The sequence below is a fragment of the Onychostoma macrolepis genome, chromosome 15, assembly GCF_012432095.1.
Source record: "Onychostoma macrolepis isolate SWU-2019 chromosome 15, ASM1243209v1, whole genome shotgun sequence".
Lineage (NCBI taxonomy): Eukaryota > Metazoa > Chordata > Actinopteri > Cypriniformes > Cyprinidae > Onychostoma > Onychostoma macrolepis.
Window position 1 is genome coordinate 15613231 of NC_081169.1, and position 23878 is coordinate 15637108.

At 36.4% G+C, this 23878-nt stretch overlaps 1 protein-coding gene across 14 annotated transcripts in view; it reads left to right on the forward strand.

Moving 5' to 3' along the window:
• The window catches only part of grik4 (glutamate receptor, ionotropic, kainate 4), a 371474-nt gene that overhangs the window by 240712 nt on the left and 106884 nt on the right, over positions 1 to 23878 (forward strand). For 13 of the 14 annotated variants that reach the window (XR_009266034.1, XR_009266035.1, XM_058744470.1 and 10 more), the window contains 2 exons: positions 7480 to 7658; positions 12802 to 12855. Coding sequence is in view for 12 of the 14 variants with exons in the window: in XM_058744470.1 (XP_058600453.1) it covers positions 7480 to 7658; positions 12802 to 12855 (233 nt within the window). In the remaining 2 variants the exon portion in view is untranslated. Of the gene's footprint in view, positions 1 to 5241; positions 5414 to 7479; positions 7659 to 12801; positions 12856 to 23878 lie in introns of all 14 variants that reach the window. The other variant, XM_058744478.1, reaches the window with a different exon arrangement.

The following is a 23878-nucleotide window of genomic DNA, read 5'->3' on the forward strand; positions in this document are numbered from 1 at the left end:
TAGAAAGCTGAAAGCAGACAACATTTCAGGTAACTTGGAAAGTTTGTCTTGTGGTACACTCTAAAGTTAACCATTTCATGCTCATGCCAACACTATTACTCAAATGTTTTTCCCTTTGTACCTCTAGAGTAAAAGCCCGACTTTCTATACAGAGATGAGTCGGAAACAGGAAAAACAAAATAACATTGTTTTTCAGCTAATAATGAGTGCATGCGCTCCCTGAAGAATTCTGTAGGAAAATAAAGGAGATTCACAGCAGCGACAGACCAAACTTAAAATGCATTGTGACAGAAAACTTTTAGAAATCTGTACCAAGGTGCTTTTGACTCTCATAAAAATTCCCTTAGAGCAATGCTAAACTTAGCAAGCTTCCAAAATAACCTATATTAACTCCAGTTGCCGTTGTTTTTTTCTAAATAATATTTCATTTCTGTCAATCAGTGCATGAATGTATATATGTGAGCAAGTCACAAATTCACTTTTTTTTTATGATTAGAAGTTATATTTGCATTTATGTTCTTGATATAAACCACTTATTCCTCAGGGAACTTGTGTATTGTACTAAGGAAATTGTACTGAGAAAGTTATATATAGCACACAAGGTCTCTTAATCTTTAAAACAATTTATAACCAATATCCTTTTCAACATTTATGACTTAAGGTTCATTCACACCAAGAACAATAACTGTACTGATAACTTTAATGATAACTACTGTGTATTATTGTTCGGTCAAATGGATTTTGATTGGCTGCCGATGTTTGTATTATTCATCAGCTGAAAAACTGCTTTCTTTAAGTTAAAGGACGGTAACTGTAATCTTTTAATAATCATTATAATTCTATGAAAATAGCAGCATCGATACCATTGGAAACACTTTCAGATAGATTTTTTTCCAGTTGTTGAACAATAGAAACATTGACTGCCAATCAGAATCCCTCGGTCTTTACAGCACTCAAGCATTTAAAGCTCCAGATGATATAACAAGAGCACACACTTATAATATATTGATGGCAGTTAAAATAATGTACTATTAACAATTATCGTTATGTCACCACTATAGTTATTTCTCAGTATGCACGGGCCTTCAGAACGAATTTTAAAAACTTTATGGTTATTGTTGTAGCTATTCTGGTGTAAATGGGCATTTAATTGACACTTGAATAATTACAATATGACTTTCCCAATACAATTTGCCTTTGTATAGTACACAAGAGAGATCTTAAAGATCCCTAGTCCGACATACAGTAAGTCAATCTCAAGAAATCAGTATGCAAAATACTGTAAACTAATTACCAAAAAACATTTGCAAAGGTGAGAAATAAATGATAATTTCATGGTAGAGCAGCTGTTATCAGTAATGCTGATAATATGAAAATTTATATGTCAATAAAAGACATTTACCACCATTACAAATATTTTCCCCAACAGCTGTTAGAGGACGCTATTGTTGATGTGTTTTTAGACCTGGAACAAATATGTATGCACCATTGGCTAGCTGCTCCGCGCAGTGGCAGGTCTGGGACCCATTGTGGGTAATAGTCACTTCTGCTTTGGCTGACAAACATTACGAGGTTGCAAAGTGGGCGTGCGAGCCGAAGGGTTGAGAGGAAATGCCGCGGGCCGTAGTGACTGCCCTTCAATACATTTCTATAAGAAGCGGATGATGACTCCCTGTGCTGCCAGCGTAAAAACCCTGTTCACCTGCGCTTCTGTGTTTGCTTGTCGTCTTCCGTTACTGTTTCTTTTTCTCTCACGCTCAGTCTCACAGGATGTACAGCTCTCATTAATCACTTAGCACGCTGACAGCTTAATAGAGCATGGCCCACTCATGAATACTTCACAGAGCTGGCTTACTGAGATGACTCCGTACAAGGACAGCTATTCATTCGGCTAACCTATACAGCAAGAGGCCATTGAACATCTGAGTTTATCTAGTTTATATAAAATACATATTTTGATTTTGATATGTCTAGCTGTTTTAATTAGCTTTCTGTGCATAGTTTACCTCTTTGAAAGATTTTCTTTAAATCTTCTTTAAAATGGTTCAACTGGTTGAACTGATCAAATGTATAGCTTCAGTTTGTCTAATGCGTAAATTGAATTTGCTACTATTTTTGCAACATTTTGCAAAGTGGTCATGTAAAAGTTGCATGTCACAGCTCAGGATAGTCACTTATGAAGGTTTTGAGACTGTGTTTATGGTTCTAGTTGTACATACCATAAGCCAGTTTCCAGTTGTCACATTGTTATTTAGGTATTGCTTAGGTGATTGGCTCAAAAACAAATGTGTCTATAATTGCCCTAACAAAAATTAACCATGGTTTTACTACAAATAAACCAAAAAAAACTAAAAAAACATGGCTATTGGAGTTAAGCCATGGTAACCACAAATTGGCTCTGCTACAACCATAGTATAACCATGGTATTTGTAGTTAAACTGTGGTTATACAATTGGTATTTCAGTCTGCCAAAAAACGATGGTTACTACAGTTTTACTATAATAAAACCATGGTTAATCTTTTCGTAAGGGTGCTAACCGATAGCTTTTGCTATTGAGATGAACAGAAATGCTAGCCAACTGTTTTTACCACTCAAATTAATAGAAATCGTTGCCTTGGAATTATAAGGTTCTATCTGCGTTCTGAGTGGTTTTGAGATATTGAGCTTCAAAGTTTTTGCATTACATATAGCAAAAATGATATGGGGAACAAGTCTCTTTCCTACATGAAAATGACAGAGACCCTAAATGTATTCTAAATGTACAATATCAAAATCCTCTCAAATTTTTAAATGGGGATTTTTGGAACGGGTCAAATGCAGATAGAACCTTCTAATTCATTTTCCGCTTGGAATTATAAGGTTCTATCTAGCAAAACATTAATTGAAGCAACAATTTTCAAGAAAAACAAACAGTTTTTTTTAATAAATTGTTTTAAAACATAAAATTAGTGTTGTAACAATGTGTCAACATGTATGAGAGAGGTAAATTTAATGCTTTATTTATCACATTTATTCCATATTTTAGGATAAATAATTTTTCCTTGGTTAAGTTAGGCACGAAGGGCAATACTAAATATTTTGTCCAGTGCTAATGTTAATTTTAGCTGGATTATAGTGGGTAATTAAACACATTATTGAGGGAACAGTTAAGGCAGCTAACGTTACTCCATCAGTATGGCCGAGATAACATTCTGACGTTTATTGTTGTAATTAAGACCCCATCATTTAAATTGTTGACTATTTGATATTTAAGGCTTAATGTTTTAAAATTTAAGATATTTTAAGAGTTTAAACTGCATGAATATTTTGCCAATCATTACATATTCGGGTCTTTAGCGACCCAGACTTATATCCAGCACAGATTGATCTCTAATTGCTGCAAGAGCAGACTCTCCTGATATTTTAAGAACATAAAATAATAATAATAAAAAGAATAAAATAAGCATACTTCCTTAGCTTTTGAAACTGAGAAGGGTTCGATTTGAGCAGATGATTTTACCATCACTGCCATCATCAGAGCGCATTTCCCCAGTATGTTTAATCTTTCCTGCTGTTACAGAGCAGTCCGGCGACATGCCAAAGAACGTTGATCCTGATTGGTCCTCTTGCGAGCATTCGAAGTGCTGATTGGCTGATTCACAGATAGAACCTTATAGAACCAAGTTAGAGTTCGACTTTGTAGATAGAACCTTTTTGTTTTCTAAATAAAAAGTCCTAAAATGTACAGAACTTAAAAAACAAAAACATCACATAATGTAAATAAGTTGTCACAGAATAAGAATATGTGAATAACTAAATTTTGACAAAAATGTCAGATAGAACCTTATAATTCCAAGGTGACGAAATGCTAACCGATAACTTTTGATGTTGAGATGAAGGAAAAATGTAAACTGATAACCTTTTCTGCTGAGATGAATAGAAATGCTAACCAATAGCTTTTAGCACTAAAATTAATAGAAATGATAACTGATAACTTTTGTTGCTGTGATAAATGGAAATGCTAACTAATAGCTTTTAGCGCTAAAATTATGCTAACCGATAACCTTTTCCATTGAGATGAATGGAAATGTAGCTTTCGTTACTGAAATTAATAGAAATGCTAATCAGTGACTTTTAATATGAATATAAATGTTAACTGACAGATTTTGTCACTGAGATGAATGGAATGGCTTTTACCACTGAAATCGGTGGAAATGCTAACCAATAGCTTTTGCTGAGAGCCATTGAGATGAATGAAAAATGCTAAAGGATAACGTTTGCCATTGAGACGAATAGTGATAGCTTTTGAAAATACGTAGTTTTTCCTCATTCCTACTACTGTATAACCCTCCTTTGGAGGAGGCGCTAGGCTTCATCTGGCTCCACAGGTCCGTAGTGAAGCGAGTAAGGTCTCATTATTGAACAAAATTGCCTGACCTGTACTATCCAGTCAGGAGACCCAGAAGATCACCAAGACCCTGTGTTCGTAAGGTATTACCCAAATTATTCTGAACGGGGTCAGACAGGTGAGCGCTACATTCTCTTTCAAGTTTGTCCTCTTGAACTAAAGGAGCTCACGGATTTAATTGAAAGGAACTGAGCTTTGGTGCCCAGATTGAACACAGAGAATCAAATACACACACTTCAAAGAGGTTTCCCACCTGTCAGGTTTGCTGTGCCTCTCCGCTAGGAACAGAAATATTGTACTACTTGTTTGCCCGACATTCTTCTCAGTGCTTTGAAGTGATCTGTAATTAAAGATGATTAAGTGAAGAATTCAGCCCGTGTCCCACATAGAGATGAGAACCCAAACGTGGGTGAATTGGGATGATCTAATTCTCCTGCCTCTTCAAGAAGAATACGATAAATGTGTAGATAAAATAAGGACAGTACTGTAAAATCAAACAAAAAGCCCCTGTAATGAAAAGTCAGTGTCACGGAAGTCGTAGAGAAAGGATCGCCTTTCTAGAAAAGGCCACTTGATATGAAGCAGGACGTTGGAAACTCTCTTTTGTCTGGCTGTGTTTATTTCTGAAGTTCTCTCCTTTGTGCTGGAAGACATTAATTTAATGTGATAAGGAGCGTAATGGGATTCTGACATACGTTGTTAAAGGAGGAAGACAAAAGCTTTTTTTTTTTTTTCAGTGGCTCACAACCCTTCAGCTTTCCCTTTTTTCTGTCTAATGAGAAGAAAAGAGTGCACGAATGGTTGTCTGGCCCCAGGCAGGATGAGATCTGACTCTTAACTCTTTTTCTTTTAGCAAGTACTGATATGAAAGGTTTACCGAACTCTTCAACTTGCTTATTTTGAAGAAACAACAAGATGACCAGACAGCAACATAATGAATCATGACTCTTCAAAAACTCTTCAAACTGTTAACTATTGTAATGCTAGAGTGTATTGACACCCCATATCAAAGAAAGGATGAAAAGGTAAAATAATTATTTTGATTAATCCCCCTATACTGTATGTCCCCATAATTTTTAATCAAAATGTCACAATCTTACAGTAAAACGATAGACTTCTCTCTGTTGATCTATGCCAGCATTCTCCAATCATTGAGTTTATTTTTGAGTGCAATGCCCACATATCAAAATTCAATTAACGGCTACTGTATAGAACCAAGTCCACATCTTGAATTTATTTTCTTTTTCGCTAGTCCATACACACAGATGATCTACCGCATGTCACAGAAGAAAATATCTGTTGCTGCTGCTGATTTGTCGTAACTGTTATACCAACATTAAATATACAGTTTCTATACTAGAAAGCAGATGCTTAGTTGAAGAACACCAAACATCCAAAACCATCTAAAGCTGGTTTGCTGGTCTAGCCCAGGCTGGCAAACCCATCTGACAAAAATATCTTCAAGGAACATTTAGCTAACATTATTTCTGGATTTTCTCTGAACGATCAAAATGTTCAAAATGTTATATGAACTTTCCATTTTCAAACATTATGGTAATGTTACTTTTGAAAGTTTTCTTCTGAATTCATTTAAAAATGTTAGATTGGTGTCCAACTGAAATGTTTCAGGAAAAATGTTTCTATGATTAATGTTTTTGTTCTAATGTGTTGTGAACATTATTAAAGACCAAATAAGTGAACGAATTAACATTCTATTAACGTTACTGGAAGAAACGTTACAGAACATTTTCCCTGTTAGTTAGGAAGCAGGCGTTCTGCTGGTTTAGCTTGTTGATGTGTGTCTAAAACCAGCCTAACCTGGCCCAGAGACTACATTAGACCAGCAAACCTGCGTTTGTTTGTTTCTTCAGCAAGGTTGGTGGCAGTTGAGCACAAGTCTAGCAGAAGTGAGCAAAAAAGCTGACTTTACCTCAGATTTGAGGAATTGTTTACGCATTGTAGCATAGTCAAATCCAGTCCTCCGAGTGCGTGTGTACATACTTCTGTTATTTACCTGTGCGAATAGTCTTCTGCTATGTTTGCACTGTGCTCCGCTGAGCTTTTAAGCATGTGTGTATTTTCAGCTGTAGCATATGTCCATGTTGTGTGTGCACTTTAAAGATAAATGAAGTTGGTGCTTTGTAAAAGCCCAGTGGAAAGTTGAGGAAATGACTGGCTGCTCAGAGTGAATGGAGGCTAAGCCTTTATCACAGTCTCTGTGTGGGAAGCGGCTTTGTGCTTTTCTCTTGCCAATGCTGCAACCTTCTCTTTAACACCTTACCCACTGTGCTAATTTAACCCTACACTCTTTCATCTTCTCATTTACCTTCCATGTATCCTCACATTTTGCCCGCTTAGCCAATCCTCCCTAATTTAAAGTCCATTACGCCTAGCAAAGTTAGCAGAGCTGGTGTAAAAACTCAATGTTTTGCTGTTCTCAGAAGTTCCTGTCCAACTTGATTGGCACAGTCAGCGCATGTGTTAGCTTGCAATGCTATAGCGCCGTGTTTAATGTAGTGCACTAAATGTGAAATTGCATGTGATGTGCAATGAGAAAGAAAGACAGAAACCAAATGCTTATGGTTAATCAAATATACGCTGAGTAACTCGGCAGGAAATTGAGATGACAGCTGTGAGCAATGGCATCGGTCGCTTTATGTGTGAAGTCAGCAGCCAAAGCCTTTCAGATTTAAAGAGTCAGATCATAATAAACCGATGTCACGTTCTGTTGTGATACAGTGTTGTGCATTTAGCAAGTCCTGTATTCTCCTGGGCCTCATAATTGCCAAAGGAACCGAGATTAAACACTGGGTGATTATGATTTCGCTAATTAAATTAGTTGTGGACATACAGTACAGCAAAAAAAAGCTTTGTTATCATTGTTGAATTCAATAAAAAAATACTGGCAGATAATTTGGCTGAAATTTGTCAGTCAAATGTAATAGCATTTACATCCGCAGAAAATCGACTCTAGTCCCTTAAAAGGGACTATAATTGCTGTGAAAAGAGAGGGAGGATTTATTTCTTGTTGTGAGCAAAGGTGACATGATTCAGGACGCTGAAGTGTTTTGTGTGTGCCCCTTTTCAACAGGCCTATTAAACCTGGAGGTGTTACTGCGACAGTTTCTCATCTCCAAGGAAACCCTTTCCGTTCGCATGCTGGATGACAGCCAGGATCCCACCCCCCTTCTCAAGGAGATCCGCGATGACAAGACTGCCACCATTATAGTGGATGCCAACGCCACCATGTCTCACATTATTTTGGAAAGGGTACGTCTCAGCTTGACAGTCGGCCTGTTGTGCAAAAAAAAACATTATTTTTGTCTAAATACCCATGAAACAAGATCAGTTTAATTCAATCAAAAGCATTCAATTTATTAAAACCAAATTTGTGCAATGTAATTAGTTATTACCATTTATTTTTATTTTCCAGTGAGTTCAAAGTGAATGTATTTTCACTAAAAAACACATTTCAATATTTTGTGAAATTCTTCTCAAGTAAACTTGTCTTGTTTAGGGTTGTTCAGTATTTTTTAAATTGAAAACAAGACAAAAATACTGATTGGTAAAATGGTTCTAGCAGCAAATCCCATGGATAAAAAAAGGTAACTGCAACTTTTTATCTCATAATTTCTAATTCTCTATTTTTTTTTTCTTGCAAACTCTCTCGCATAAGTGTATATCTCTATTATATATATATATAGTGTGTGTGTATGTTGGAAACAAAAAACAATTGCGAAATCTTAAGTCAAAATTCAGAGAGAAAAAAAGTCATAATTGCAGGACGTAAATTTGTTTTTACGAGTTTCTAACTTATAATAAATTTTAATAAATATACGATTTGAAGCTTCCTATGAAGCGTGCAAATTTGAGGGAAAAAAATAATAATTGTGAGAGAAAAAGACATAATTGCCAGAAATAAGCTTACATAGGATCTCCATACATCCAGGGTTTGAAAGTTTTGCAAAAAATATAAGAGTAAAAGGCTATCATTACGTAATTATAAGCTGAAAATAGTTTGCTATTACTATTTGCATGATAGATCTGAATGTCAATGACCATGACCTTGAGTCTCAGAATAAAATTAACAATCTCTCATGAAGATGGAAGAATTTAATGATGCTATTAAACTATATAAGTAAGTGTTCCATTAGATTCTCAGTGTAGCATTATTCTCATGACCTTTTGTTCATGTGTTTAAGTGTAAGAGTTAAATATAATAGAGTTAGATATTCATCCTACCCTTGAACTCAGTCAGAGCCTGTTGCTTCTCATTTGTAAGATTGACTCTTATGAACTGTAGCAAGTCAATCTTTCTTTCTGACATATTCAATGCAAATGAACATGAACATACATGGATGCGGCCTTATGACTGTATAATTCAGTATAGATGAATGACTGAGCATACACACACCTCTGCAGCAAGTACGAGCCATAATTACACATGAATCATTATTTTCAGGAAAGAGAAATTAATGGCTCTCCAGGAGAGGCTGATTGCAGACTGGTGAAAAGAGAGTGAATGTGATCGATGGAGAGAAAATGGGCAGACTCAATTGCGTATGACAAGTCAGTCTAAAAATGCAGAACTGAAGTTAAAAGAAGCTCAACTTCTTAAAAACACATCTCTAAGACCTTTTTTTTCACTCCACTGCCTAGTGTGTCACTGTTTTTATGCAAAACCCCATTATGTGTGAATGGCCCCTTATAGGCTTTTAAAGTGCAGTCGCATTTACTGTTGTTCTGTGAAATTTCAAAGCTGAAATTTAGTCATTTCAATAGGAATCCATGTGATTAGGAAGTTTGTGTGAGGGAAAAAGATTTCCACGCAAGATTTCACGACGGGTTCAAGTTGGTCGCATGAATTCTCACCAGTGTCAAACAGAAACTGCTTGGTTTGAACTTGACTTCTATGTAAGATGTGTTTTAAGCATCTCTATTGACAATAGACAATGGACCTTTTTTTTTTTTGCAAAAAAATATTTCGATAATGTGATCTCAACTAAATAGTGCCCATGGCAGGGTTACTATAATTAACTAAAACTAAATTTAAAACCTAAAAATAAACATTAACTGAAAAAAAAAGAATGTTATTTATATGTTATTTATTATTCAATATTATTATTTATTAATATTTATTTATTTATTATGATGTATTATTTATTTATTTTAGCTATTTGCCAAGGCAACATTTCTCATTTTAATTTAGTTTAACCTAGTTTAACAAAAACTAAAACTTAAAATTTATATAAATATAAATATATAAACAGAAAATATTTAAAAAACTGATTCAAAATATGAAGAAAACTATAATACTTGATGTCAATTATGCTAAAATAACACTGGCTCAGGAAAAACGATTCAGCTGTCATCTTAACATCTCATAATAACCACAAACCCATTTCTGCTCATGGTCTTCTCTTCTCTTCTCTTCTCTTCTCTTCTCTTCTCTTCTCTTCTCTTCTCTTCTCTTCTCTTCTCTTCTCTTCTCTTCTCTTCTCTTCTCTTCTCTTCTCTTCTCTTCTCTTCTCTTCTCTTCTCTTCTCTTCTTGTTCTTTTTATACATTTCAGCCAGTGGTTATCCTCTATTTTTCCTCCCTATTCACACCATTGCTCTTTAATCAAAGTGTATGATGACCATCACAGGTCTTTCCTTGGCTTTTCTTGTTGCTATGGAGACAGGGACAAGAACCACCACTGTTACGCTGGTGGGTTGCACGGTTCACAGTGGGTTCCTTGTCAGTTTGTCACCCTTACTATGTTTCTAATACCCCCTTGAACCCATCTCTTTCTCTCTCTTTCTGTCTCGCTGTCTCTGTTTTATCCACTCACATCTTCCCTTCATGTCTCTCTGTTCCTCTCTCTCTCTCTGAATCTATATGGAGCAAGCATGCGGCAGAGCTGTGGAAAGTTGGCACTCGTTCAGGTTGTGAGGAGCGAGTGTAGGGCAAGCATGCTAGAGCTGTTTGCCAATGTTCACAGCACGGCTCACACACCAGCTTGAGTTACAGGATTCAATTACATGGGCAATTGCAGGGAAAATCTTTCATTATAAAATACTTTACGCAAGGACAAAATTATCATAACCTGGAAAAACTCTCCGCTCCTGTGGTCCATTTTCTCCCTCTCTCTCTCTTTTTAACACGACACTGGTCAAATGAAATTCAGATGGGCATTACGGGACGCTAGGCAGGGAGTCTGGGTGTGTATAAGTGCAATAATACAGATGCTGCTTTGAACTGTAATGCAACCACAAGAGAACAGGTGTCTAGGAGTGCTGTGTTAGCATGACTTATGCTCTAAAATGTAGGAACAAAGCCGGGAGTTTGGGAAGTTCAGACCTGGTACTTCCGCTACCGTCAGCAGATCCGAGGCATCTACAAATTATGCTTTGCCACATAAGTTGTACATGTCACACAGGCCGGAAGGAACATAACTGTGGGGATGTGCCATTAATAATGTTAAAGCAAAAAAAAGTTTAGAGGGCACATTTTGAAGAGGAGATCAGCACAATGCTTAATTTCAAAGTCTAGAAAAACTGTTCAGTGGGTTGCCTGAATGACTAGTCAATTAATCAGCCTTAAGGAAGCCACGTATACTACTGTTCAAAAGTTTTGGAATTGTACGATTTTTAGAATAATGTTCTTGAAAGAAAGGTCACACTTTATTTTAAGGTCCAATTGCTATTAACAAACCATTAACTACGACTTTGCCTCAATAAACTCCTAATTTGCTGCTTAATAATAGTTAGTAAGGTAGTTTGGTAAGTTTAGGAATTGGGTAGGATTAGGGATGTATAATATGGTCATGCAGAATATGTGCTTTATAAGTACTAATAAACAGCCAATATGCTAATAATACAGCATGCAATAAGAAACTAATTAATAGTGAGAATTGGTCCCTATACTAAAGTGTTACGGAAAGCAATTTCTTATGCTCACCAAGGCTGCATTTATTTAAAAAAAAAAAAAAGAAAATAATCTGTTTTCAATTTTAATATATTTTAAAATGTAATTTATTTCCATGACAGTAAGCAGCAATTATTACTCCAGTCTTCAGTGTCACATGATCCTTCAGAAATCATTCTAAGATGCTGATTTGCTGATGATGTGATGTGACTATATATACAAAAATCTATACAAATAAAAAATATATATATATATATAAAATCTATACAACTAAATAACTAAATATCTATCTATCTATATATATATATATATATATATATATATATATAGATAGATAGATAGATATTTAGTTATTTAGTTGTATATATTTTTGTATATATTTGTATATACAGTATGTGTGTGTGTATGTGTGTGTACATTTTTCAGGATTCTTTGATGAATAAAAAGTTCAAAAGAACAATTTTTATTAAATAAATTTAATTAAATAGAATTTAGTTAAATTTAATTGTCTTTTGTAACATTATAAATGTATTTACTGTCACTTTTGGTCAATTTAATTCTTCCTTGTTAAATAAAAAAAAATAATTATTTTTAATTTTAAAAAATAAATCTTACTGTTCCAAAATTTTGAAGGGTAGTGTATAATGTCTTTTAACTACTTTTAACTTTTAACCATCCCAAAATGATCCAAAACGTATCTCAACAATCAGAGATATCAAGCCAGTGTAGTAGTTGTAGTAGTAATAATGATGATGATGATGATGATGGAAATAACATTTAATTATTATTATTATAAAAGTAACCAGAAAAAAAAAAGCTAAAATTTTAATCAAATACTGTGATTCCTATCCTATTCTGAAGTGCACAATAACTACAAATAAATCTGTGTATGCACTGTATGGCTTGTGGTTATTGATCATGGCTGCAAGGTTAATGAAAAGATCTGCAAGAGCAGTTTTGGAGAGATTATTTGTGAGACCTATAATAATTACCAAGTTACTTCATTGTTCTTTTTGTTCTAGGAAATGTGATTATATTTCACTGCCGGTTATTCCTGATCAATATATTTTTAATTAATTATTTAACATTTTTCTCTGCTATAGAAAGAAGACCAACACGCCCAACCGCTCAATCTATTTCCCTCTCGTGCATTTATTGTACTCTAAACTGTCCCTTCTACTCAGTTGTCTCTCCGTTTCCATAGAAATAATTGTTGAAAGTGTTTTCACCCCTGACATTTGATTGACACATTATATTTGCTGCTTGGTTTCCTTGGAGACAGTGGAGAATTGATAAATAGAATGGCAATGACAGAACGGGAATGTTGTCTGTCTTTTGTTAGCTTTCATCCAACTCTGAACAGGTTTTGCAAAGCAGTGAACCTTGCCTTTTGCTTCTCAATGCCGGCAATGCCGTGCGCGGATTCAGTCTAAAGTAGCTGTTTAAATTAGCCTAGCGTTGTCAAAAGTGTTTAATGTTGCTCTCTCTTCTCTTTTATCTTCCAGGCCTCAGAGTTGGGGATGCTGTCAGTGTACTACACCTACATCCTGACTTCCTTGGTGAGGGAATTTAAGTCTGATGCTCTGTTTTTTAAGCACATGCCTGTCAAATATAAAGTCAAGAAGTCGAGTTTCATTTTTCCTCCCAAATTACGTTTTATTTTACGTTTTAATATGAGAGGGACAATTTTGTTAACTGCTTAAATATGGCTTCTTAGTTGGAAGTTAAGACAATATTGTTGATTTGATTTTTATTGCGTAAAATTACATAAACGATAATTAGTGTACCTGAAAATCTGAGAGGAAATGGCTAATGATGAGGCTAAAACCTCACTGAAATCGAGCGTAAAGTGGTGTGGCACTTGGACTGATTTTTTTTTTCTGGAGTTGATTCAAGGATCCTAAACAGTATCTTTGATGTTTCCTTTTCAATCTTTCTGTTTCACACTGATGTGCGCTAGAAATAACAAACCAGGATGGATTTTTCGAAACTTTTTCATCCGATACGGCTTTAAGTTCAGAGCGCTTTAAGAGCAGCCACTCAGCATGGAACAAACCGCCACACTTCAACACACTCCAACCTAATTTAAAGAAGCCACTTCATTTCCCCACACTGCTTTCCTTCACTTATTTAGTCTCTCTTGTTGCCGTCGTTCATGCATCCAACACGCCAACACCACACCGTCCTCCCATCTGCACGCTGGTGTTTCATTACGCCATTATCACAGTGTGAAAAAGGCCTGTCAAAAACGCACTTCATCCATCAGAAAGCCAGTAATCAGTAAATGACTCAGAGAGAGCTCAACAGCCTCTGCTCTGGCCACGCTCTGGGGAGGAATGAAGCACTGCGGTGCTGCAGGTACATGGAGGAATTACTGAAACCCGTTGTATGGTGATATGGGCACCTTTGGTTATAGCTGACATGTTGCAAAGTCTCATTTAAACCAGCAAGGTGTGTGTTCAACCGGTACCGAAGACTGAGAAATATGGCAACAACAATAATGAAAGTCTCAAATTTCAGTTAAAAGCACCAACCTTAGAGGAAACACATTAAGTGGACCATTCTGAGAGAAAAAAAAGTGTAAAATATGGTATTGTTGTCAAATTTTACTACTGATGGAAATGCAGGAGGTTTATTTAATTACTAGCTTCTCAATAAATGTAAAATAAAAATGAAATTGCACAATTAATTAAAATAAAACTGAAATTGCAATATAATTAATTAAGAAATATTAGTGCTGTCAAATGATTAATTCGCGATTAATTGCATCCAAAATAAAAGTTTTTGTTTACAAAATATATGTGAGTGTACTATGTATATTTATTATTGTATGTATAAATACAAAACATACAGCATATATTTTGAAAATATTTACATGTATTTACATGTTTATATTTATATTCATATAATTTATGTGATATATAAATATATTTAATATATAATCATAACATATTTTTCTTAAATATGTACATGGATGTGTGTGTGTATTTATATATACATAGTAAATATACACAGTGTACACATATTATATGAACAAAACTTTTATTTTGGATGTGATTAATCACGATTAATCGTTTGACAGCACTAATAAATATACTTTTAGATATATAGATAAATTGTTTGTTAGCTTTTCATCAAATGTAAAATTAAAATTAAGAAATGGGGCTGCACAATTAATTAAAATAAAACTGAAATTGCAATGTAATTAATAAATATTATTTTAGATATATAGATATATTGATTATTAGCTTTTCTTAAAATGTTAAATTAAAATTAAGAAATGGGACTACACAATTAAATAAAATAAAACTGAAATTGCAATATAATTTATAAATATACTTAGATATATGCTTAAATATACTTACATGTATATACATAGTTTTCATAATTGTCACATTGCAGTTTAAATATCAATCATATATGACAAAATAATTACAATATAATTGTTTGACTACGTTGTGCAGCTCAACATATATAGAGAATCTAAAAAAATAAAAACAATCAAAATAAAGCACTTACTAAAAAAAGATTAAATATTTTTTCTGTTTACTTGCAAGCCATGTGACCTCAGAACTGAACATGCAGATGTGTCATTGCATTATAACAATATTAATTCTCAGATGCTATTTCAAGTAAATATTTCACATCTATAGGTGTTCAGCAGACACAAATTTTTGGGAACCTCTGACCTGAAAAGTAGCTGGCTAAATGATGGCAGGCTTTGCCAAGATGGAGGCAAAACTGTCTTGCCATTTTTGAACAAGCTCAGAAAAGAACCAGATGGATGGATGGATGGATGGCCTCTTTAGATGTAGAGGACACCTTAGGCACTTTAAGAGATGGAATGGGTTTGCTGATAAGCGAGTCCAATTTATGACTGTGCTGGGGGCGGGGCATTTTTCAAAGGCAATTTTTGATCGAGCCGAGGCCAAAACATCACACCCACACATGACTTTACATCTCTGTCATCTCACCTGAATCCATCTGTCTTGGGAATAATTCAAGTCCCCGTGGGATCTTGGCTCAGATATATTGTTTCTGTACATTACAGCAACTACAGTGTTTCTCTTGCAACGAATGTAAATCAGGACTTCACAGTGTCCAGACAAGCTTGTGAATCACGCTCACCTGCTGCTTGTGAATCATTTTGAGGAATCAGTCATTAGTTGTGACAGCATATATACAAACCTTTTCCCAAAGTGCACTTTTCTTGTGCAGTTATTTATCATGTGCAATGTGCTTTGCTTTCATGTATATATATATATATGTATATATTTTGGTATATGGATGTCATCTTGGCAACTCCAAGCATCTATTTTTTGTAGATATTAGGGATTCAAGTATCGATCCTGTCTGATAGGGAATGGCCAAAGTCTTTAAATCTGTTGGTTAAATGTATGTTTCAGTTATATATTTCATCAGTCAGCAATAAATATTGCAACAGTGCTGTCATTTATCATCTTAAGGTCCTTGCACACTGAGTCTGAAATTTTCGTATGCGTTTTTTTCGTGTTTGTCATCCCCTATCAAAATGCTACGGATGTGAAAACGCAGAAAATCGAACCTGATCTGAATTTTTTATGATGGACGAACGTTTCAGAGGCAGTGTGTAAACGTGATTGGCACAACATGTGCTCATATTTATTTTTTAACGTGTGAACATTTCGGATGGGAATTTCAGACTGAGTGTGCAAAGATCTTTAAGCTACAATGAAGCTAAAATAACTTCTAGTGTGCATCAGACTTGGACTTGAATAGAGAAAAACGAAAATCTTTAAAACTGTGATGAGTATGTTTCAGTAATATATTTTGTCAATTAGAAAATCTGGCAGCAATGCTATCACATTAATGCAAAAAATTTAATTATGCATGTTGTAGAACCATCTCTTTCTTACCTTTTTTATAATATGAAGGACCTTCTTTCACCACAAAGAACCTTTTGTGAAACAAAAAAAGAAGGTGAAACAGGTCCTTCAGATGTTAAAGGCTCTTTATGGAACCATTTAGACAAAAAGGTTCTTCTATGGCATCGTGAAGCACCTTTATTTTTAAGAGTGTAGGTCTATGTACTTGGACAGAGAATGATTAAAATCTCCGAATCGGTTTCTTTCAATAATATATTTCATAAATCAGCAATACAATCTGACAACAATGCTATTATTTAGCATCTTTAGCTACAATTTAATTAGAAAAAGTACATGTAATTAAAAAAAAAAAACTACCAACATGTTCTAGAGAGCCCCATTTTTTTTCATTTGAGTCTTTGATGTTATCTCCATCTACATCCAGTACAGTTTCCAGTAACACTTTATTTCGATAGTCCACTCTAGACATTCTACTAACAGTAAGTAACTTTGCAACTCTATGTTAACCAGCAGTCATTAGAGTATTAGTAGACTGTCTGCATAATAACTTCTAACACTTTATTTTGATGGGTCCACAACATACCGACTATGAGAAACTTTGCAAATATATGTCGACTTATTCAACTAACCCTAAACCTACCCTAATGAAAGTTAGTAGACATGTAGTTGCAAATTAATGAGAATTAGTTGACATGTAGTTACAAAGTTACTTATAGTTATTAGAATGTCTAAAGTGGACTATCAAAATAAAGTGTAACCCAGTTTCCGGCTTGCTCTTTTCAGAAACTTCACTTTTCAGACATTACATGTCAATTCCAATCTCGTCCTCATTATCACGCAGGAAGAGAAGAGCTACCGCTGCTATGAAACGTCCCTGTAATTTGATACAACATCCTTCCCCCCTCCATTAGAGATCGGGTTCAGTAGGTTAATTGCAATAATGAAAGGAAAGGAGCAAAGCCATTTTGCTCTAATTACTAGATGTATTCTCTCTGGTGGTGACTGCTGTACAGGTGAGCAGTAAAGGGATTGTTGTTTTGTGATTTGTGCAAGCAATAATGCTTTGCCGAGTGAAGAACGTTTTCATCTGTGTTTGACTGTCACCTAGGGAGTCGGCCTTCGTGCTGCGTTTAAATGGAAGAGGTATGCCAGCGAGACCAGCGTGCCTGAGATCTGCTTTTATTGAACAATCTCTGCAGATCAGAAAGTTCACTTTGGCATATCTGCAAAAGTTCTCAGAAAACATTGTTTTTCACACATGCATCGACGCGGTCTTGACACATCTGTTGAAACACATGGCACAGATTGCGTGCCCTCATCACATGTGTTGCTGATCCCAAGTAGAGCATGTGATGAGAAAAATTGATGAAGGTCCCTCAGACTCGGTTCACGGGTGTAATTATAGACTTCCTTAATAAGAAGACATTAGGAACCCCAGGTTTAGATTAATTGCATATTAACCACAAGCATTACAAAGAAAGAAATTTTGTTCTTGGGTTTTTTCTGCCTTAATGAGAATTATGAAGGATACGATTACATAGGAAAATGTTGTCATTTTTTATGCTCTGGACTTACAATCCTGTACTTCAAGTATAGCCTGGTTTTGACAGAGTGTATTAACATGAGAAGTCAGGGTCATTAGCACTGGCTACATTCTTGTTTTTTTAAGGTAGACATACTCTAAACAGATGTTTTTTTCACAGCTGTGATGCATCTCGCTGTTAGCATTTTGTACCTTGAGTGCTGTGTTTTTGAGAAGCATGTCAAGTTAAAGGGATTGTTCATCCAAATATGACAATTCAAAAAAAATTTGTCTGTACAATGAAAGTCAGTGGGGACCAGTGTTGTTTTGGACCCCACTGGCTTTAACTGTATGGACAAAAACAATTGAAACAATCTCCAATATATCTTTTTGTGTGTGTTCTGCAGGAGAAAGTAGAAGCTCTACAGTTTTGGATTGACATGAAGGTGAATAAATGATGGCAGAAAGGGAAAACTATTCCTTTAAAAATTCCTTTACGTCTGGAAACTGCTTATGTTATGCTCCATCTAGCTTTTATTAAAAACAAGAGCGTGTCATGTAGCCTACACAAAAATATTCTGCTACCTGTCATGTTAAAGCTGTTGTAAGTGATAATTACCTAAACATTCCTCTTTCTTTTATTATTCAACAAATAGCTCCGCCTACAAACATACACCATTGGCAGAAATCTGTCTTCAAGTTTTCTGATTGACTGATGCTTGCAAGAGTAATTTTTCCTCTTTTACAGAGCAGTTTACTGTATAAGTCTAGTACTGTCACAGAAACGAGTGATATTTCTAAGGACGCCAATTTCAGTGCTACCTGAGAGGTAGTAGGGATATTTTTGCATGTCATTCGAAAATAGAAGTTGCTTACTGCAGCTTTAACTTTGAGTTACGGACAAAAATATAGCTCTTTCGAACACTGAACTCTTTGTCGGTAATTAACAAGACCAGTTTTTCTTTCTATTATTTGTTCCACCGTTTAAATTTTGGAGCATTAACCAGCAGGAAAGAATTACAGAGGTGACTTTTTTTTTCAAAGATAAGTGCAGAAAGGGAAGGTTTCTTCACGGTTTGTAAACAGCAGGAGCCATTATTAAAAAGGCTATTGAAGTCATACTCACGGAGAGCAAACATTGGTGGGTGTTTAGAGGTAAAGCAGAGGACACATGGTAACCGGCTGTGAGCCAGGCTCAGGAGGGACCTGAGACAAGGCAGTAGAGAGAGACAGGAAGGAAATGAACAAGACCATTTTTGGATGCCTTTGCATAAGTAGACTGAATAAAGAGCTGGTCAGCATCACCTAGCAGCTGTATTTCTATGGAGCATGGAGGGGTTTTGTCATTACTGGTCGCTCTCGAAGCCTTCTCAGCAGCCCCACGAGGCCCAGCCTCACATGACACTGATGAATGGGCTGCCATGCCACTCGCCTGTGTAATTTGTTTTTTAATCATTTCAAGTTGCTGGTAGGGGACAGAAAGAAAAGTAGCATGCATCTTGTCACCAAACTGATATGTTAGTTACCACTGACATTAAACCTTGTTTTGTGGTGTTTACCAAGGTGTTTGTTATCTTAGAGTGAGCTAATACAGGGATGTCTAATAATGATTGTATGCATAATATAATATGTGTACACATGTTCAGTATCTCACAGAAGTGAGTACACCCCTCACACTTTTGTAAATATTTTATTATATCTTTTCATGTGACAACACTGAAGAAATGACACTTTGCTACAATGTAAAGTAGTGAGTGTACAGCTTGTATAACAGTGTAAATTTGCTGTCCCCTCAAAATAACTCAACACACAGCCATTAATGTCGAAACTGAGCTGCAGCACGGTGGCCAAGACCATACAGCGGTTTAACAGGACAGGTTACACTCAGAACAGGCCTCGCCATGGTCGACCAACAAAGTTGAGTGCACATGCTTAGCGTCATATCCAGAGGTTGTGTTTGGGAAATAGACGTATGAGTGCTGCCAGCATTGCTGCAGAGGTTGAAGGGGTGGGGGTCAGCCTGTCAGTGCTCAGACCATACGCTGCACACTGCATCAAATTGGTCTGTATGGCTGTCATCCCAGAAGGAAGCCTCTTCTAAAGATGATGCACAAGAAAGCCTGCAAACAGTTTCTTGAAGACAAGCAGACTAAGGACATGGATTACTGGAACCATGTCCTGTGGTCTGATGAGACCAAGATAAACTTATTTGGTTCAGATGGTGTCAAGCTTGTGTGGCGGCAACCAGGTGAGGAGTACAAAGACAAGTGTGTCTTGCCTACAGTCAAGCATGGTGGTGGGAGTGTCATGGTCTGGGGCTGCATGAGTGCTGCCGGCACTGGGGAGCTACAGTTCATTGAGGGAACCATGAATGCCAACATGTACTGTGACATACTGAAGCAGAGCATGATCCCCTCCCTTCGGAGACTGGGCCTCAGGGCAGTATTCCAACATGATAACGACTCCAAACACACCTCCAAGACGACCACTGCCTTGCTAAAGAAGCTGAGGGTAAAGGTGATGGACTGGCCAAGCATGTCTCCAGACCTAAACCCTATTGAGCATCTGTGGGGCATCCTCAAACGGAAGGTGGAGGAGCGCAAGGTGATGTCGTCATGGAGGAGTGGAAGAGGACTCCAGTGGCAACCTATGAAGCTCTGGTGAACTCCATGCCCAATAGGGTTAAGGCAGTGCTGGAAAATAATGGTGGCCACACAAAATATGGACACTTTGGGCCCAATTTGGACATTTTCACTTAGGGGTGTACTCACTTTTGTGGCCAGCGGTTTAGACATTAATGGCTGTGTGTTGAGTTATTTTGAGGGGACAGCAAATTTACACTGTTATACAAGCTGTGCACTCACTACTTTACATTGTAGCAAAGTGTCATTTCTTCAGTGTTGTCACATGAAAAGATATAATAACATAGTTACAAAAATGTGAGGGGTGTACTCACTTCTGTGAGATACTGTATTACATGTAGGTCAGGTTGATAAAGAATTCCCTATTCAGTTTGAATATAATTCACAAGCTCTTGATTCTAATGCATTTCGGTGTGTTTTAGATCAAATATTCATTTTGCTGATACATGAAAGAAATTCTCTCTCTGCTAAAGCTGTAAATTAAACAGGGGTAGTGTTTTAGACTGATTTAAACCAGTAACTCATCTTTTTGAACTGTTATTTGTTTCGTGATTTGAGCTACACATAGTTTTATGTTTTGGATTCATGCAAGGAACCGACTCATAAGAATTATTAGTTTGTGACTCGGAATACACCATTCACGCCATATGAAATTGATGTATGTGCTAAAAAAGTTTTATTTCATAAGTTATTCATTTCAGGAATCAGGCTACACATAGGTTTTTATGTGGCTACACTAGTTTTTTGTGATTTGATGCAAAGGTAATATAATACAAAGTATAGTGTTATAAATGTACATACATTTAAAAAAATAAATAAATATAAATATCTATGGAGGACTTACGATACTGATAATCTCAGCCTCACGCCCACGGACCGTTGGCTGAACGTCTGATGCATATGGCACACAAAATTGGAAACACTTCAAGAGTTTCGAAGTCGTCATCGGATTGTTTGAATTATACAGGATTTCCGGGAGATGTGTGTGTCACATTCAACGTTCCATCTGGAAACAAAGATGTCGTGATGCCAAACCCCTCATAGAAGAAAAAAGTAATTGTGTCTACAACTACAACTGTGTCTACGACAGCTCACCAGAATTAAATAAACACTGAATTTTCAAAAGGATGTGAAATATGTAAAGTTCGTGGCATAGAATCTTTAAAATATGTTCATGAGTTTTATACACTGGTCTGTTATTGTGGCGACACTTCCACGCCCCTAAACATGACACGGCACAAAACGAAACGTGATTGGTTACTTTACCTACAGTATCAGTCATATGGCCATTCAAAGTGGCCTAGGTTCCCAGACCTTCTGCCATTAGTCTGAAGATCTGGCTACGTGAGACTACGATGCTGATGACTGTTGAAACATGTCATTACAGTCTTGTAAAAAGAGTCCATTGCTTGGATTCCTATGAAAATTACTGGATTTTCATCACAAATCTGACTGCACCTTCAGGATTTACTTTGTTTGCAGAGACCAAATGTCCCTACAAGAATTGTACAACTTTTTGTTACCTCCCAGCAGCCTGTAATGAAATCGGCTTGGCAAAAGGACTAAATATCTTCATTAGATTCTAAAAAAAGAAAAATGGTTTATGTAAAGGTAAGGTTTAAGGTTATGCGATAAAATACAATTAGCTCAATTAAAAAACAATACCTAGCAAGCAAAATACCTAGCATAATATAAAACAAACGTTTGTTGGTGAATGGATGTGTGTGTGTGTCTGTGTGACCATCTGCCATTCTTCATTTATTCATGTGCTGTGATCTCCCGCTGCATAAAACAGCCTCATTTTGGAGTGTCCTTTCCACAGAGAGTGCTGACTAGCCTTTTATATGCTGTGTGTATATATTGTGTGTGTGTGTGTGTATGTGTGTGTGTGTGTGTGAGAGAGAGAGAGAGAGAGAGAATTATGCAGGGTCAGTGGTAAGCCTGCCGGGGTCTCCTCATAGTCAGATCTCCTCACAGGAGCTGATAGAGAGGAAATGAAGAAAGACAGACCAGACCAGGGCAGCTCACCAAGGCCGTCTACACCCATCAGCACAAGCCGTCTACACTGTTTACCCCCTATAATTCAGCTCTGCGTCCAGCCCTGGGCCGAGGGGAGAGATGTACAGCTGACCTGGTAAAGAGGCCTAATCAGCTGTTCTGCAGCATTAGCTTCCTCCACTCTTTCCATCAGGAAACAGCCTCTTTCTCTCGCAGCTCGCTCGCTGGTGTTTTGTGTATGTGTGCTTGTATGTGTCCTACTCACTTTTGATGCACATGTAAGGTGGCCCGCATGAGAGACTAATGAGCAATTATGCTCGCCATTTGGCCATCATTAAATGGATTGCAAGGAGATGTGCATGGGCCTCAAGGGACAAATGAATTCCTTCCTTTCAAATCTATCTTTACCAGATTTAGCTGATAAGGGCTTATGAGATAGACCATGTGCTCCTTGAAACATTAATTCAGCAAACCAGCTGCAGGGAAGGGCCTCGTAAAGGAGAAGGTCATGAATAATCAAGAAACAATCGCTCAATTCGGATAATGGCACCGTCTGAATTAGCCGTGATCGCGCAATCACCAAAAAGACTTTCCATTTATCGTGGAGCACCGCCAGCAGTGCCTCTGTGTTGTTTTGATACGCCGTGTCGAGAACCCTTCCCATCTGTCCTATTAGCGAGAGTGGACATAAATACAGCTCTATCAGTTGATATTTATGGAGAGATACCATAGGACAGAATAGATTTCCTAAACAAGCATCTGTGATTTTTTTTTTTACTGAAGACCTGAGTGACTTTCTTTCTTTTATAGGACACAAAAGAAGATATTTTGGAGAAAGTTTCAACTGGTTTTGTCTGTATCATAAAAGCCAATGGGATCCAAAACATTGACATGAACTTAAAACATCAACTTAATCTTATAGGTTCATGTGACCATGCATTACTTTAAATGTTCCTAAATGTTTTTGACTTTCATTTAATGGAGCTGTAACATATTCAATATATCATCTTTTGAATGTGCAGAAGAAAGTAATTTGAGTTTGTGACAAATGCAAATGATCATTTTAAGGGTGAGCTGTTCCTTTAAGAAGAAGATTTATGTTTGTGGTGGCCATTTTGCTTTGATACCAGGCCTGTTTCACATCGTACAGTAAGTTTGCACATATTTATTTTGACAGCCATGTTAGCAGGTCTCAACATTCACACTGCCCGCATAAGCACTGGCTATTTTTGTCATGTGTAGGAGTGCTGAACTCTGGAAAATACACTGAAAATGCTCTGTAAGCTAATTTATCAACACAATATTTTACAGTTAGGCATTTGTAACATTTACATTTATGTGGTTTGACAGATGATTTTAATCCAGAGCAATTTATTTCATTTTTTTCATTGTGTCCAAGGTATACATTTGATCAGTTTTCTGTTTTTAGGAAGCAGCATAATAAATGGGCTAAACTACTCACCCGTTCTTTGAGAAAAAGACGTATTTAGCGCTTACGCATGCTGTGACAGGCACACAGAAAGCTCTTTCTATTCAGTAAATCTGACTGAATCCA